At 36.2% G+C, this 17,971-nt stretch overlaps 1 protein-coding gene and 1 pseudogene across 1 annotated transcript in view; both read right to left on the reverse strand.

Moving 5' to 3' along the window:
• The window catches only part of CCDC152 (coiled-coil domain containing 152), a 68,508-nt gene extending 59,945 nt beyond the window's left edge, over positions 1-8,563 (reverse strand). Inside the window, exons 1-2 of the mRNA XM_044664119.1 lie at positions 8,477-8,563; positions 7,148-7,253 (exon numbers count right to left, since the gene is read on the reverse strand). Coding sequence (XP_044520054.1) covers positions 7,148-7,253; positions 8,477-8,563 — 193 coding nt within the window. The remainder of the gene's footprint in view (positions 1-7,147; positions 7,254-8,476) is intronic.
• A 5,671-nt stretch (positions 8,564-14,234) lies between these two features.
• Positions 14,235-14,750, reverse strand: LOC123231494 (annotated as a pseudogene).
• Between the last annotated feature and the right edge of the window lie 3,221 nt (positions 14,751-17,971).

Raw genomic sequence — 17,971 nt, forward strand, 5'->3', positions numbered from 1 at the left:
TGATGATCAATTTTCTTTTTTTTCTTTTTGAAACCCTTACCTTCCATCTTAGAATCAATTCTATGTATTGGTTCTAAGGCAGAAGAGTGGTAAGGGATAGGCAATGGGGGTCAAGTGACTTGCTCAGGGTCACACAGCAAGGAAGTGTCTGAGGCCATATTTGAGCCCAGGACCTTCTATCTCTGGGCCTGGCTTTCAATCCATTGAGCCACCCAGCTGCCCCCTATGATGATCAACTTTAGATGATTTAACTATTATCAACAAGGGCAAGGATTCAGGACAACTACAAGGGAATCATGATGAAGAAGGATATAAAAGGAACAGATGAAGTCTGAATGGAGATTGAAACATACAATTATTTATTTTATTTTCTCCATGAATTTTTCTCTAGTGTAAGCAATATGTCTTGTTTCACATGACAAACAGGGAAATATGTTATATGATAATATATGTTCAACCTATATCATATTACCTGCTTCCTTGGGGATGAGGGAGGAATGGAAGGGAGTGGGGAAAAAATGAATGAGGCATAGATTTTTGAACTTAACTAATATGAGAATTTGTTTCTCTTGGATAAACATATTTATTATAATTTATACATATTTATAACAAATAATATGTATTAAATTACTATTGTTATATATAATATATATTTTAAACATTAAAAGAAGAATAATTGGTATAGCTAAAGCTAGAGTAAGAAAGCGCATTTTAAGCAAAAAAAAAAAAAGAATAAATGCCTTAGAATAAAAGGTGAAAAAACTCAAGTAATGTACTCCTTGAAAGATAGAATGAAGAATAAAGAACTTGATGTCTTCATGAAATAATAAGAAATATTAGGACAACAAAAAACTGGGAAATTAAAGAAAATGTAAATTATCTACTATAAAACTGACTTTGAAAATATATCAAGGAGAAATAACTAATCATTAAACTCTCTGAAAACCATGGAGATACAAAAAATCAGTCTTTTTTAATGAGACAAATATGGTCCTGATACTTAAAATAAGGCAGAGACATAAAACTATAGACCAATATCTCTAATGAATATTGATATAAAACGTTGAATAAGATATTAACAAAGAAGGTACAACAACATATTGAAATTACACTAAGATCAAGCTAGAATCATACTAGGAATTCAAGGTTGATTCAAAATTAGGAATTCTCTAAACATACTAGATCATATTAATAACAAAAACAAGAAAATGATTATTTAAACAAGAGCTAAAAGGCTTTTGAGAAAACAAAACATCCTTTTATGTAAACATGTTTTTAAAAAAGCATAGGAATGAAAGAACTTTTAATATCAAAATAATATCTATTTAAAACCAAAAGCTAGTGTTATCTGTTATGGAGAAAAGCTAGAGACCTTTCCAATAAGCTCAAAAGTAAATTAAAGGTGTCTATTGCCACTATTAATATTTTATATAGTTTTAAGAATCCCAGCTATAGCAATGAAAATATAAGAGAAAAGAAACTGTCCTCTTGATTAATTAATCCTTTTTTGAAGTCAGGAACCTTAAGTCATCAAGAAAAATTTATTAAGCCCCTACTAAGTGCCAAGAACTCTTACTAAGCTCTGTGGATACAAAGAAAGACAAAACAAAACAAAAACAGTCTCAGCTCTCAAAGAACTCTAATGGAGAAATAATATGAAAACAGTTATGTACAAATAAGATATATAAAGAGTAACCTGTAGATATTTCCAGAGTGAAGGCATTATGATTAAGGAGAACTGGGGAAGGCTTCTTGTAGGAAGTGAGACGTATAAATGGAGATTTTGAACCTTGGACTTTAACCCCCATAAGTCCTTAGTTTTCCCAAAATTCCCTTTAATCTTTCCTGTGCCTCCATGTTTGCATGGTCACATTATTGTTTTATAGTTGGCTGTAACTCTTCCCTCTCTCTTTTTGGTTCCTGGGAGCAAGCTGGTTAGTACCTCTTAGTCTCTTTTGTTAGTTTATTATTAATAAAATATTTATAACTACATCTACATAGTTATATAAATATACATAGTTATATAAATACATTTATTATGTATTATGTTATATATACATATAGTTATATAAAATATTTAGTATTTTGCATATTAATTTTAATCTTGAAGGAAACCAAGAGGCTAAGTTAAGAAGGGTAAGTTTCAGGGATGGACGATAACCACCAAAATTGGCCAAATTGGGAGTATTGTTGGTGGAAACCAGTAAGAAGGTCAGTGTCACTAGATTTTAGGTAGGGGATAGGATATAACAGGCTTTAAAAGAATAACAGAGAATCTTTATCTTGGTTTCTGGAGGCATAGGGAGCCTATTGAGTTGACTGAATAACAGAGAGACATGGTCTTATTTGCACTTTAGGAAGATTGTTTTGACAGCTCAGTGGAGGGTGGATTGCATTGAGGAAAGAATTGAAGCAAGAAGACTGACCAGCAGGTCATCACAACAATCCAGGAGGGAGATGATAAAGCCATGGTGGTGGCAGTGTCAGAGGAAAGAAGGGGCCAACCATGAGAGATATTACAAAGATAGAAATGATAGGATTTGTCAATTGGATATGGAGAATGAGTGTGATTGAGGAATCAAGCTTGACATCAAAGTAGGAAGGGACATGATGCTATCCACAATAATAAGGAAATTCAGAAGAGAGAAGCATTTGAGGAAAAGATAAGTTTAATTTTAGGGCAGGTAGGAAATAAAGGAGGTAGAATGTAAGCCAGAGTTGGGAAGACCTGAGTTCAAATCCAGCCTCAGATACTTACTAGTTGGGTGGACAAGGTACTTAACTTCTATTTGCCTCAATTTCCTTATCTGTAGAATGGGGATAATAATAGTACCTATCTTTCTGTGCTCTTGGGAGGATCAAATGGGATAACAACTGTAAAGCAATTAACAGGGTGCCTAGTACATAGTAAGAATCATATAAATGTTATCTGTTATTACTGTTTTTGTTAATGAGTTTGGGATTCAGTAGGCATTTAGATATGAGAACCTGGAGGTCAGGACTGAGGTTAAGGCTGGATAAATAGATCTGAGATTCCAGCAAACATCTGTATATTAAAAACACACACACACAACAATCTTTAGTCTTTTTGTATATTGCCAAGAAAACCCAGGAGAATGACATTAAGAAAAATAATTCTTTTCAAAATAACTGTAGGACATATAAAAATCGGGAAATTCAATTACCAAAATACACACAGGAATACATTACTAAAAGTACAAAAGTCTTTACAAAAGTAAAGGTATACTTAAATAATTAAAGGGATGTTAATTGCCTATGGAAAGGATGTGCCAATATAATAAAATGACAGTACCACTTAAACTCATTGACTTATTCAGTGCTCTTACAGTACCAAAGATTTACTTTATGAAACTAGGGAGAAAAAGAAACAAAATTCATCTGGACAAAATGTCAAGAACTTTCGGGAAGGAAGGGGTCCAGGAAGATCTCAAACAATACTACAAAGTAGTAATCATTAAGATTTTTTTTTACTGGTTCACATACTGAAAAATTGATCAGTGAAACAGAGTAAGTCCTCAAGATCAAAAAATAATTGATCAGAATAGTAGACTGTTCAATAAAACTAAGGGGTGTACCTCTTGGGGCAAGGACTCTATCTCATTACTTGACAAAAATGTCTAGGAAAAATGGAAAGCAGTCTGGCAAAAATCTGGGTTAGATCAGAGTCTCACTTCATATTCTACAACAAACTTCAAATGGATACATGACTAGATATAAAGATTCATGTCAGATACATGTAACTTGTATATGACATAGAGGAGAAGCTGGGGAGGTATATTTCTCAGGTATATGAATGAGGGAAAAATTCTTGACTAAAAAAGACCAAAGATAAAATGTTAAATTTTGATTACATACAATTTATAGGGGTTTGCATAAATAAAATAATTAGATATTAGAGTTAGACAAGAACCAGGTAACAGAGGAAAAAATTTTTGCAGTAAATTTCTCTGACAAAAGCCTACTATGAAAGACACATAGGAAAATTGAGTCAAGAATATAAGAACAAGGGGGCAGCTGGGTAGCTCAGTGGATGGAGAGCCAGGCCTAGAGATGGGAGGTCCTGGGTTCAAATCTGGCCTCAGCTACTTCCCATCCATGTGGGCAAGACCCTGGGCAAATCACTTGACTCCCATTGCCTACCCTTACCACTCTTCTGCCTTGGAGCCAATACACAGTATTGACTCCAAGACGGAACGTAAGGGTTTAAAAAAAAAAAAAAGAATATAAGAACAAGAGTCATTCTCCAAAAGATGAAATAACATGAATAGGTAGGTCTTAAAAGAAGAAATGTGAGCTATCTAAAAGTATTTAAGTTTCAATTCACTAAGGATAAGAGAAATGAAAATTAAAACAACTATGTGATTCTACCTCATTCTTAGTACTTTAGCAAAGCTAACACAAAAAGGGAAATGACAATTGTTGGATATAAGAGGACAGGCACACTAACACAATTAGTTAAATTGTAAATTGGTCCAAGCATTCTGTAAAGGAATTAATTGCAAGCTAATCCCCAAAATCATCAAATTGAATATACCTTTAACTGAGCAAAACCACTACTAAATAATATATGTCTCAAAAAGATAAAATGGAAAAGGACCCAGAGGCATAAGAATATTTATGGCACAGTTTTTTTTGGTCAATTAAAAAATTGGTCTTTTGATGAACAAATGGTATAAGGAAATAGGGAAAGAGAAGGGAAGAAACATTTATTAAATTCCTACTACATGTCAGATACTATGTTAAGCACTTTACAAATAACTCATGTGATCCTCATTTAACCCTGGGTGGTAGGCACTATTTTGATCCTCATTTTTACAGTTGATTAAACTGAGACAGAAGTTAAATGACTTCTGTAAGGGTCACATAGTAAATGTCTGAGACTGGATTTGAACTGAGGTCTTACTAGCTCTAAACCCAGTGCTCTGTTCACTATAATACCTAGCTAAAAATGGAGTGTTATAATGCCATAAAAAAATAATGAAAGGGGCAGATTCAGAGTAATTTGAGAATACTGGCATGAAATGATGTAGAGTATAATGAGCAAAACTAGAACAAGTTATATATGATAACTACATTGTAAAAGGAAACAATTGATAAAGATTTAAGAACTTTATACGATCAATACAACTACCACTAATTGAGCCATCTATTTCTTCTCTTTCCATTCCAGTCCATCTTACATACTGTTAAAGTAATTTTCATTAAAATGACCGAAAATGACCATGTGACTCTCCAAACCAAATAACTCCAGTGGCTTCTGGTTGCCTCTGGGATATAATTTAAACTCCTCTGTTTAGCTTTTAAATCCCCATGAAACATGGTCCTAACCTATCTTTCCATTAGGCATTAATTATCCTCCCACACTGTATGATACATTCAAACTAGCATTCTTTTTATTCCCTGCCCATGATACCTCCCTCATCTCCATGGTATTGTCCTGGTCATCCCCCAAGCCTAGTACACACTTTTTCCTTATCAAATCCCTCTCTTCTTTTAAAATGCGGCTCAAACACTATCATTTACAAGAAGCCTTTCTTGATCCTTCCCACATGATAGTATCTTCCCACCCAAACTATTTTATATATTTTGTATTTATTTGCCCTATTGTTATGTATTTTTTTTAAATTTTTTTTTAAACCCTTGTACTTCGGTGTATTGTCTCATAGGTGGAAGATTGGTAAGGGTGGGCAATGGGGGTCAAGTGACTTGCCCAGGGTCACACAGCTGGGAAGTGGCTGAGGCCGGGTTTGAACCTAGGACCTCCTGTCTCTAGGCCTGACTCTCACTCCACTGAGCTACCCAGCTGCCCCCCCTATTGTTATGTATTTTGTAGATATACATAGATGTGCATTTATCCACACACACAAACATATAGATACATACACACATACACACTTCTTGCCTTCCCCATTAGAATGTAAGCTCCTTGCGAATAGAGATAATGTTATTTCTTGACCTTGTACTTCAAGCACATAGTTAACATTTAATGAATACTTGATTGAACAATCAACAACTCTGGAAGACTGGTGATGAAGCAGATTTCCCACCTCTTGGCAGAGATGTGATGCAGTGAAAGAAACAGACATTTGGAGACAAAGCCAATGAAGAGATTCTTTTTGCTTGACTCCATTTATTTCAAGGGAAAAACTTTTTTAAAATGGAGAGTGCTATAGATAAAAGGAAGAACATGGTTTTGGTCAAAATAGGTTTCTCAAATCTCATTTTTTGCCTCAAATAGCTTGATCACCTGATTTCTTTATCAAACTAATTATGTATAACTTCAGGCTGTTTACAAAAAATCACATACTTCTTAAAGTATGAATAATGATTACCAATTAGGATACTCAAAAGAATGTGTTATGGGCTCTAAAGATAATTCTAAAAATGAAGTTACAAAAATATTTCGAGCAATGGTAGCTTCATTAGAGTAATGCATAACTTCCCAAAATGTATACTCTATAAAGGACCACTCTGATATGGATGTAAAATACCAGTATGTCTGCAAAAAGTCAATTCTGTTGTTTTACATTCACTCCTTATCAAAAAGCTTAGACATGAGTGATTTCATTTCATTTTTTTTAGAAAAATTTTCCATGGTTACATGATTCATGTTCTTACTCTCTCCTCTATCCCCCTTAAACCTCGCCCCTCCCAGTCGACACACATTTCCACTGGTTTTAACATATCATTGATCAAGACCTATTTCCATATTATTGATAGTTGCACTGGGCTGGTTGTTTAGCATCTACATCCCAAATTATGTCCGCATCAACTTGACATGAGTGATTTCAAAGGGAAGTCCATTTCATATATTCTATGTGTTATACCTTGCTAATATAAATCTTGCATTGCCATACTTCCAGCTCATATTAAGTTTGTGGTTCAACACAAGTCCCTGATCTTCTCTCATTACCAAGTAAGATCTGAGTCATGTATATAGTACACTGTTTTTCTTTCCTAAATGAATTATCTCACACTTGGCCTCTGCAACTGGTCATATTCATTCTCCATTCATCTTTGATTCTCCAAGGGTCTTCCTATTTGTTATACTCTATTTGCTCATCAGCAAATTTAATAAGTGTGTTTATCAGAAATAATTTGCTTATGGAAACAATTAATTTCTTACCGTCTTTAAAGGAGTTCTCTTGGGTTTGCATGAAGGTTAGCAAAGAGTTAGTCTTTTCCAACTGAATATCTAATTTGTTGTTCTTTGAACTGATTTCTGATATTCTCTGTGGAAAATATAATGTATTTAGCTTAATAACAAGTCAAAACTATATTTCAATTCTTTTACCTTAAGCAAGATACTTCTTGGGTTTTCAGAAATTAGGACTTAACATTAAATACTAAATAATGAAAGGGCTATATAAAGCTTATTGTATATGCTCTAAAGTTTACTGGACCATCAGTATTTATACAACCCATTTTTACCAAAATCATGTCATTCCCCCTTTTATCTGTAGCACTTAAGATAATACATGCTTATATCTTTGGCACATTCAAAATACAAGTTTCTAGAAAAACCTATATAGAAATGGGCAGCCTGAAATACAATAATGAAAGAAGGGAATGAGAAGGAAGTATAACAATTGTGGGGGGAAAAAGAGAATATGAGAAGGAAAGGAAAGTGGCTGAAATGAAAAGGACCAGAGTTATGGACCTGGAAGGATCTTTTTAACTGAAGGTTACCTGGTCTAACTTGGTTCTTCACCATTAGATGGGGATAATGAGGCTTGGAGAAATTAAAAGACTTTTCCTAGGTTACATAGCTAATGAGTGTCAGAACTTGGGCTATTATCCATTCTTCCTTCTTTCTCTTCCTCCTTTTTCTCCTCCTCCTCCTCCTTACCTTCCATCTTAGTATCAATACTGTGTATTGGTTCCAAGGCAGAAGAATGGTAAGGGCTAGGCAATTGGGATTAAGTAATTTGTGCAGGGTCAATTGAGGCCAAATTTGAACCCAGGATCTCCTGTCTCCAGGCTAGGCTCTCAATTCAATGAACCACCTAGCTGCTCCCATACTTCTATTCTTATTGGTGTTTTTTCTGTTATATTACTTAACCTTCCTAGGAGATTAAAAAATGGAAAGAAAATGTAGAGTCAGAGGGGAAAAAAGGCTGAAAGGTTGATCTTAATGTATTTTTAAAAACCCCTTACCTTCTGTCCCAGTAACAACTCTAAGATTAGAAGGACAGGGGCAAGGCAAATGTAATTAAGTGACTTTACCCAGGGTCACATAGCTAGGGAGTGTCTGAGGCTAGATTTAAAAGATATTAATACATTTCTTACCTGATCAATCCTTGTTTTCAAGTATATTTTAGGCTTGGTACCAATTTTTTTTCTCTATTTTTATCACAGCCATTTCCCTCTTTCCTTTTCACATTCCCTTCTCCATTAATTTCAGTTTCCTATTTATCCTTTAATCTAAACACAACTATTTAGCTCTTCCACGTACCTTTTCTATTTGCGAGAAGTCATTTATAAGTTTGTCGAGATTCACCATGCTTATTTTTCTCACATTTGTTTCATCAGTTTGATTCATATTGCTAGAAAAACCAATAATATTAAGTGTAAAAGAGTAAAAACTATAAGAAAGAAATTCCACTCTTCTACTAGTATTAGTATATATTAGTTGATCAGATTGCCTGTTACCTTGGAGAGTCCCAGAAGACCCTTGAGGAGGAAGAGAGGAAGAAGAGGTGGTGAGGTAAGATTTGTCCATATTTTGTGAGCTCTTTGAGGGCAGAGTGCTTAGTACAGTGCCTGGCACATGGTAGGCACTTAAATGTTTATTGACCAACTGGATTTGGAATCAATCTGAATTTGAATCTAGCTTCAGACCCTTACTTACCCTGGGTAAATAACTTTAGCCTCTGTATCTTCACTAGCAAAACTGGGACAGTAACAGTATTAGGGGCAGCTAAGGGGAGCTGTAGGGCCTGTAATCAGGAAGATCTGAGTTCAAATCCAGCCTCAGATATAAACTAACCATGTGACCATAGACAAATTGTTTAACTTCTATTTGTCTGATTTCCTCATCTATAAAATGGGGATAATAAAAGTATATTTTGCAGAGTTGCTGTGAGGATCAAATGAGATAATAGCTATAAAATGCTTAGTATAGTACCTAGCACATAGCAAGTGCTTAAAAGATGTTAGCTAGCACATAGTAAAGTAAGTGTTTTTTCTGTTATATTACTTAACCTTCCTAGGAGATTAAAAAATGGAAAGAAAATGTAGAGTCAGAGGGGAAAAAAGGCTGAAAGGTTGATCTTAGCTATTTTTATTTTTATTATTATTATTATTTAAAATGCGGGGTGGGGAATAACAGCACCTAACTCTCAGGGCTGCTGAAAGGATCAAATGGGAGAATAATCATGAAGTGTTTAACCCAGTGCCTGGCACACAGTGAGCACAATATAAATGATAGTTATTATTATGGTTTTTATGAAGACCAAATTGGATAATAATGGAAAAGTGCTTAGCATAGGGCCTGGTATAAGCTAGGTACTATATAAATGTTAGTTATCATCATCATCATTATTATTATGGCTTTTGTGAGGATCAGATAACTGAAAAGTGGCTACCATAGTGCTTGGCACATAGTAGGCACTATATAAATAACATTATTATTATTATTGTTGAGTGGGATAAAATAAAATGACCACCCCACCCAAATTACAATTACAAACCTTGAGTCAGAGAGTAGAGAGTATAAGAAGCAGTCTTTATTCTCTCTTATGAGGAAAGGGCGATTGTCCTAATGGCAATGCCAACGTATGATACCTATTGCCCAGGGTCTGAATTTACAATCTAGAACAGTGATTCCCAAAGTGGGTGCCACAGCCCCCTAGTGGGTGCTGCAGCAATCCAGGGAGGGCGATGATGGCCAGAGGTGCATTTGGGGGCAGTGAATAACTGTAAGGGGGCGGTAATAGTATGTGACAGGGGGTAATAAGTAATATTTTTTCTGGAAAGGGGGAGGTAGGCCAAAAAAGTTTGGGAACCACTGATCTAGACTGAAAGTCTACCCAATCAGAAAATAACAAGCTACATAGCTTCCACCAGGGAGGAGTAAGGTTATGGAGAGATAGCCATGTCTTCAGGAGTAACTCTAGCTCTTAAAGGTCTGAGGAGAAAAGGAGGTAGTATTGCTTAATGGTTTTCTTCCTTGAGATAAGAGGTCTCCCAACTCACCCTGACCTGTGTTAATAATGAAATGTACTTGAGGTCTTATATTGTAACCCTAAACAGACTTTCATTCCTAATAAGGGGTATAGGATAGATGTTTACTTTGAGAAGAACAAATTAATTCTTTTTTCCCCCATATTGTTTTGGTTTTTGTGAAGATCAAAAAATAATAATCAAACAACAGTGATTAGCACATGCTGGGTACTATGTAAATGTAGTTATTAATATTATTATGATTATGGCTTTTGTTAAGATCAAATGAGAAAATAATTGAAAAATGCCTAGAACATAGTGGCCACTATGTAAATGCTGGTTATTATTATTGTGGCTTTTGTGAAGATCAAATGAGATAATAATTGAAAAGTGCCGGCACATAGAAGGCACTACATAAACATTGGTTATTATTATTATTATAACTTTTGTGAAGATCAAATGACATCATAATTGAAAAGTGTCTAGCAGAGTACCTGACACATAGTGGGCACTAAATGTTGTTTATTAATATTCTTTTAGGGCTGTTGCAGATGAGAATACGGACAAATCACTCAATAAATCCTAAAGCATGGGTAAATATGAGTCATTATTATTTATAAAGGGATTAGTGCTGGGGCGGAGCACTACACACCGGGAAAACTGAGCACGTGGTGCCTATCTCGAAGTCCTCTCACCTCGTCAGCACAGCTCGCAGTTCCGTCGCCCCTCCCCCACCCCCAACTTGGCCGAAGCAGAATCGGCAAATCGGGTGCTGCTGACCCTTGAAGGTGGGGTACCCCGGTGTCTTCTCTTTAAACGTCCTCAGTCCATTTAAAGGCCCCTTTCTAGGCTGGCTCGCGGTTTCCACCCCAATTCCCCACTCACATCAACCAAGATGATTTATTTAATCTGTGGTAGGGACAGTCACACCTCCAACTTCCTCCTTTCCTTAAGCAAAACCCACCCCAAACTCCCTCAGGCTCCCGTCCCGGTAGTCTTTGCGCTCTGGAACCCCACAGCCGTCTGATAACAGGTTCCGGCATCATTTGGTTCCTCCTTCCTCCGCTCTCTACCTCTCCTCTGGCTATTTCTTCTTTCTTTTACTCCGCAGCCTTTTTTCTATTTTAGGAACCAGAGACTTAGAGCTCGCTGTTATCTACTCCAGACTCCTGCTCAGAGGTGGTCACTCAGCCATCGGCACTCGGGTCATTAAGAAGCAAAAGCCAGAGTGCAGTGACAACACGATGCCATTATTAGGCTACTGTGTGACCTCCGAGAAGTCCCTTCGTTTCTCTGGAACTCTCGGTCTTCATCTGTAAAAGGGGCGAGCGGGAGCTCTAAGGTCCCATCTAGCTCTAATCCTGGCCTAAAGTACAAATCCGGGGTCTTTTCCCAGCCCTCCTCAGCCTACTCAGCCTTGACTTTCTTCAACCCTATTTTCCTCCAGCACTTTCTCCTGATTCTTATGTGTCGCCTCCAGGGCATTAATTACAGGGCTCCGCAGACAACAGTGACTTTGTTCTGCATGTATTGTTGATGGCTTGATTGATGGGGCGCCTTCTTTTCCATTATAATGGCAAGTTTCAATGATTTATTTTGTTAATCATGTTTCATATTATTTTGAATACCTACAACGTTTTAAGTTGTACAAGACCATGAAAATGAAATGAAAGATTTCTTTCATTCTTGAAATGTTCAATTTTTCAAAGTGTTCTTTATCTATTGCTTAGTCGTGTCCAACTCTTCCTGACCCCATTTAAGTTTTCTTGGCAGATACTGGACCGTTTTCTCCCCCCCGTAAACCCTTACTTTCTGTTTTAGTAACAATTCTTTAGACAGAAGGGCAATGGCTAGGCAAGTAGGGTTAAGTGACTTGCCCAAGATCACATAGCTAGGAAGTGTCTGGGGCTAGTTTTGAACCTGGGATTTATCCAGAGCCACATGACCTTTAAGTATTTGGGGCCAGATTTTAACTCATTAAGATGTTTTCCCATCTCCAAGGCTGGCACTCAACCCATTGCACCACCTAGCTGGTCCTTTATCTACACCAGGGGTGGGCAACCTTTTTTGGCTGTGGGAGCCATAAACCACATTTTTTAAAATGTAATTTTGTGAGAGGTACAGTGCTCACTCCTGTAACAGTGCCTGCTCCTGTAACAGCACCTGAAAAAAAATTGACTTTATGGCTCCTGCAGAAAGAGTCATATCTAGCCCTCAAAAGAGCCAGATATGGCTCCAGAGCCATATATTGCCGACCCCTGATCTACACTGTGGTATAGTTGAAGCTAAGCCCCATAATTTTTTTACCCTCAACGAGCTGTGGGACCCTGGTGGAGTCATTTAAACTCTGAGGCTCATTTTCCTTCTTTTCTAAATAAGAGAGTTGGACTGTGTGTCCCCTGAGGTCTTTTGCAACTTTAAGTCTAGGATCCTGTGAAACAAGACAGTGATCTTTGGTGATATGGAAGATCCCTTCTAGCTCTATGATTTTGTTCCACTTTGAATCATATCCCTTTTTTTTTTAAAGGGGGGAAATAGTTGGATAGATAGTTTCTCTGCATCTCTGGTAGTTTTTTATAGCATGATTTTTCAATAATAAGGGAAGCATTTGAATTTCTTTGCATAACTTTTATCATATTTATTCTTTCTAATACTCCGGAGAGCGTGTATATGTTCTTGAGCATTCACCAAACATATCAGAAGTCTGAACTTCACTGTGATGGCACTGATCCTCCAGAGTAGAGGTTGTGTCACCACAGTGAGAAGGAGGTGGGAATTCCACAGTCACCTTGTTCAGTGCCTGGAATACAGTAGGTGCTCAAGAAATGTTTGTTGATTGATTTGTCATAGTTCATTCTCAACTTTACTTTGCTTACGTTTATAGATACTTATAGAATCTACCAGCAAATGTTATTTCAGTTAGCCATATTAGGAATATTAATTACTGTGATTACCTATAATGTACTGTGCTTTGTATTAATCAGTAAGGTAACTGAAACAATCGATTGGCTGTGCTGCCAATCTTTCACTGTATCTCTAAATTATTTTGCAATTATATTAATTATATTGCAAATTTTACAAAACCAAATAAAACAAACATTTCTGTATACAAAGAAAAAGACTGTACGTAAATGAAATCACAAATCTCACATGTTTTGCTTGCTTTTCTTCATAACTACATAATTAATCCCATATGAAACTTTAAAAGCTTTCTTCTTATCCGTATTTCCTCCTGATATCTATTCTCTTCTTTTAAAAAATTTTTAATTATTAATAGATTTTACCCACGAATGTCCCAACCCCTCCCTATTCTCCCTACATCACAAAAGGTATTGTCTGGGAGACTTATATGTTCTTACAAATTAAGTCTTGCATATTTTCACCTTTTAGTTCATTCTCTGGAGGTAACATTCACAGTTTATTTTCCAGTATTAATTCTGTAGCTGTGTATAATGTTCTCTTGGTTGTCTTTATTTCTCTGTTCCTTATAACAATAAGGAAAATGTAAACTGTTGTAATAATTAGATGTAATGCCAAAAATTCTTTGTTACTTAAAAAGCACTATGGTTCACAGTATAGAATACCTGAGTTCCATTTCCAGCTTATCAGGTCTCTTAGCCAAAATATCTTTGTTGATTGAGGGAGTTGGATTAGCTAAATTAGAAGAGGTCCTGGGTTCAAATCTAATGTCAGACATTTCCTAGTTGTGTGACCCCGGACAAGTCACTTAACCTCTATTGCCTAGCCCTTACTGCTCTTTTGCATTGGAAACAACACAGTCTTGATTCTTACCCTTTCTGCCCCCTTAATACCATATTCATTTTTTTTCAGGATTATTAGTTTTCTCATGGGGAAAAAAATTAATTCAGCCATAACTCAACCTTATATTTTGTCTACTTCTTCTACAATACAATCTTGGATAGTAAAATCTGGTGTATGTTGTCTTAATTTCTATTGCATGGGGAGGGAGAGATCATGAAGAGAATCTTTAACCATTATGTGGAAAATCTTGAGAATCCATGCCAGGAGAATCCATTTCTCCTCAAGGTTCAATTATTATCTTTTATCCACTCCTCAATCCATTTCATTATCTGATCTAAATTACTCTCTACTTCTTCTGGCACATTGCTGGGCAGCCAGTGTACTATTTCAGGCTTGTAGGAGGCCATGGCTTCTTCATAAAGAATTTGGAAAATTTCACACTGAACATTGTCCTGTAATTTCTTTACCCTGTATCCCCTCTTTTCAAGACTTGCATATAATACAGAATTATCTGTTTGAAGCACGAAAACTATATGAAACTATCATTCTGGGAAGAAGTCACAGTTGTGTCAATCAATGATAACTCCACTTTCTTTTATTTTATTTTCTAACTCATCAACTACTCTGTCTTCATCCAAAAGGGACATTTGTATTCTTCATCAAAGCCATCATATAACTGTCTTTCTTGTGCTAAATCACCCACATTAATGTATGTCAGTCCTGTTCTTGATGCAAATTCTTTTACCGAGTGTGGTCTTTCCAACCCCTGGTATGCCCAGGAGCAGAATATTGGACAGCTTCATAGTCACGATGATGCCACTTCTACCCTGGCCGCCCTCTCGCTCTCCATGTGGGAGCAGTCACACAGTATTGATTTGAAGGTGGAAGGTAAGGATTTAAAAAAACCCAATATTTTCTGACTTTCTCTTCTAACTCTAAAACAGTAAAGACTTGTATAACCAGCAACAATTGCCAAATTCCCTTTATGTTATATTGATTTTACAGAGTTGGTGTGTTGCCTTTGTGTACATTCATGTATTTTTATTTATTTACTTTTTAAAATGTTTAATAAACCAAAATGACTGTGCTTCTCATTGTTAGCAGAAGGCTTCAGAGGCATCCAGGGTGGCCCTTACAATTGGTTGTTTTAATTCATCATTTTAATTTAATTAATGTGGCTCAGATTCTACTAAACTTTCCTGACAAGCCTCTTACTTGTTGCCAAGCTCAAAGCTAACTTTCAGTAACTCGTCACCTTGTAGAAGAACAGAGGAAGTGAGCACTTTGTCCTCTGATCTCCTATGACACTTTGTACCTTTCATGGCACATGCTACAGACTGCCTTATATTCTAATTATTTCTCTACTTATCTCTTCTAGTAGGTTCTAAAACTCTTTGGGAATAGGGATGGAATCTTTTCATTTTTGCGCCCCCCACAGTGGATAACACAATGCCTCACATGGGGCAAGTATTCAAATGAATGAATGAGGCAAAAGCAAAACAAGAAAAATTTTGTTTTCTGTTAGATTTATTCTAGGTTAGAATGTGCCACATATTTCTCTTCCAATTTTGTTTATGAATGTCAGTGTTTGGAACGACCCCCTCAGGGGCTTCAAACTGTGTGTGTCAACTAGAAACCACATTAGTTCTTTGTCCTGTCAGCTACTGAGAGAAAGTCTTTAACACAGCTGCATTTAGCTATGTGCTTCTCCATTTCTACCCCTCCATCAAACACCAATGGTTTGGGAAATAGAAAGGACACATTGAACATTTACTTGAAAGCTGCTGTCTGGGAAACCACTAGATGGAAATTTATTAAATTTCTATGATACAATTTAAAGGAAAGAGTACCAGAATATATTATAGCCTACCTGAATTTGGACCAGATGCTCATCTTTATCCTAATGAAACAAATTTGGATACAAAGGTATTATTGGGGGGAAACCTCCTGACTTTATCAGTATAGTAGTTACTGATTTGTTGAAATAAGAATTTTACTTAAAGAAGTTCATTAACTTGCTCAGGACATTGGGGTGGACTTATAGTTAGTTGATGAATTAAGACAGTTTCTACCTTATTACCAGTGACTTAGGAAATGAAACACAAACCAATTACCATGACTATTATCATAGTTATTTTCTGTTATCCTAACCACCATTTCTGCCACACAGACATAGAGTCCTAGTAGCAAATTCCATTAAAAGTAGCTTAGCTAATTTCAAGAATCCTCTCTAGTAAGACCATTTTGCCCTTTGTCATCTTTATTTTTTCTTACTTTCTTTTTGTCTTTGTTCATAAAATATTCCCTCTAGATGGGATACCACCCCCCTTTCTTTTTTAAATTAAATTTTATTTTAAAAATTATGCTTAGAGGGGCAGCTGGGTAGCTCAGTGGATTGAGAGCCAGGCCTAGAGACAGGAGGTCCTAGGTTCAAATCCGGCCTCAGACACTTGCCAGCTCTGTGACCCTGGGCAAGTCACTTGACCCCCATTGCCTACCCTTACCAATCTTCCACCTATAAGTCAATACACAGAAGTTAAGGGTTTAAAATTTAAAAAAAATTATGCTTAGAAACAACTTTTGACAATTGTTTTCTGGCACTTTATGATTCATATTATCTCCCTTCCTCCCGCCCAACTTCTCCAAAGTAGTAAATAGTTCAATATAAATTATACTAAAGCTTTCATGCAATATTTATTTCCATATTTGCTATATCTCCATGTTCCCCATGAAGACACATAAAACATACACAATAAAAAATTCATGAAGGAAATAAAGTGAAAGATGATGTGGTTTGATCTGCACTCAGATTCCAACTGTTCCTTTATTGGTTGTAGATAGTGGATTTTATTTTTTTATCATGAGTCCCTCGGAGTTAATTTGGAACTTGTTTTGTTGATAATAGTTTTGTCTTTCACAGTTGATCATTGTACAATATTTCTGTTACTGTATACAATGTTCCCCTGGTTCTTCTTACTTCACTTTGCTTCAGTTCATATGAGTCTTTCCAGGTTTTTCTGAACTCATCCTGTTCATCATTTATTATGAAAAATCATTTTCCATTACAAGAATATGCCACAGCTTGTTCAGCTGTTCCCTAATTGATAGATACCCCCTCAAACTCCAATTCTTTGCTACTACAAAAAGAGCTGCTCAAATATTTTTGTATAAGTAGGTCCTTTTCCCCTATCTCTGATCCCTTTGGGAGACAGACCCAATAGTTATCATCCCCCTTTCTCTGCTTAACTAAATCCATATCTGAAGGATACAGATTCCTTAAGATCCCAAAAGGTCTCTTTTCCTTCTTTCTTTTCTAGACTGCTCCAGCCCATACTCACCTTTCCTTCTCATAAATCCTATTCATATGCCCAGGGCAGTGCAATATAAAAACAACATGGCATTCACAGACTTTTCTCAGACAAAACTATTATCACTCCTATTCTCCTTGACAAATCCACAAAAATTTAGGAACAACATTCTCTCTTGGAATATTAGGGATCAGAATGGATCAGAAGGCTCACAAGAAGGGGACAGCTGGGTAGCTCAGTGGATTGAGAGCCAGGCCTAGAGACGGGAGGTCCTAGGTTCAAATCCGGCCTCAGACACTTCCCAGCTGTGTGACCCTGGGCAAGTCACTTGACCCCCATTGCCTACCCTTACCACTCTTCCACCTATAAGTCAATACACAGAAGTTAAGGGTTTAAAAAAAAAAAAAAGAAGGCTCACAAGAAGATCAAAGGAGAAATTATTACAAATAAGTTTCTTCTGGCAAACTTATCTAAGAGAATTGTTCAGAAGGATTTGTCAAAGAAGGCAATAGATAATTAGGAGAAGTGGAAATTTAGTGATAATGCCGATATGCTAATGTCTTTGGAATTGTTGAATCCTCACATTTTTAGTACTTTAGCATTGCATGAATTACTTACTGAATGTGTAGCACTGATTTGTTGCATCAGACCCATTTCCTGTATTCTAAGTAATTCATTTTTGGTTATATTGTCATTTTAATTAAACTACTGTGAAT

This window comes from Gracilinanus agilis, chromosome 1 (assembly GCF_016433145.1).
Source record: "Gracilinanus agilis isolate LMUSP501 chromosome 1, AgileGrace, whole genome shotgun sequence".
NCBI lineage: Eukaryota > Metazoa > Chordata > Mammalia > Didelphimorphia > Didelphidae > Gracilinanus > Gracilinanus agilis.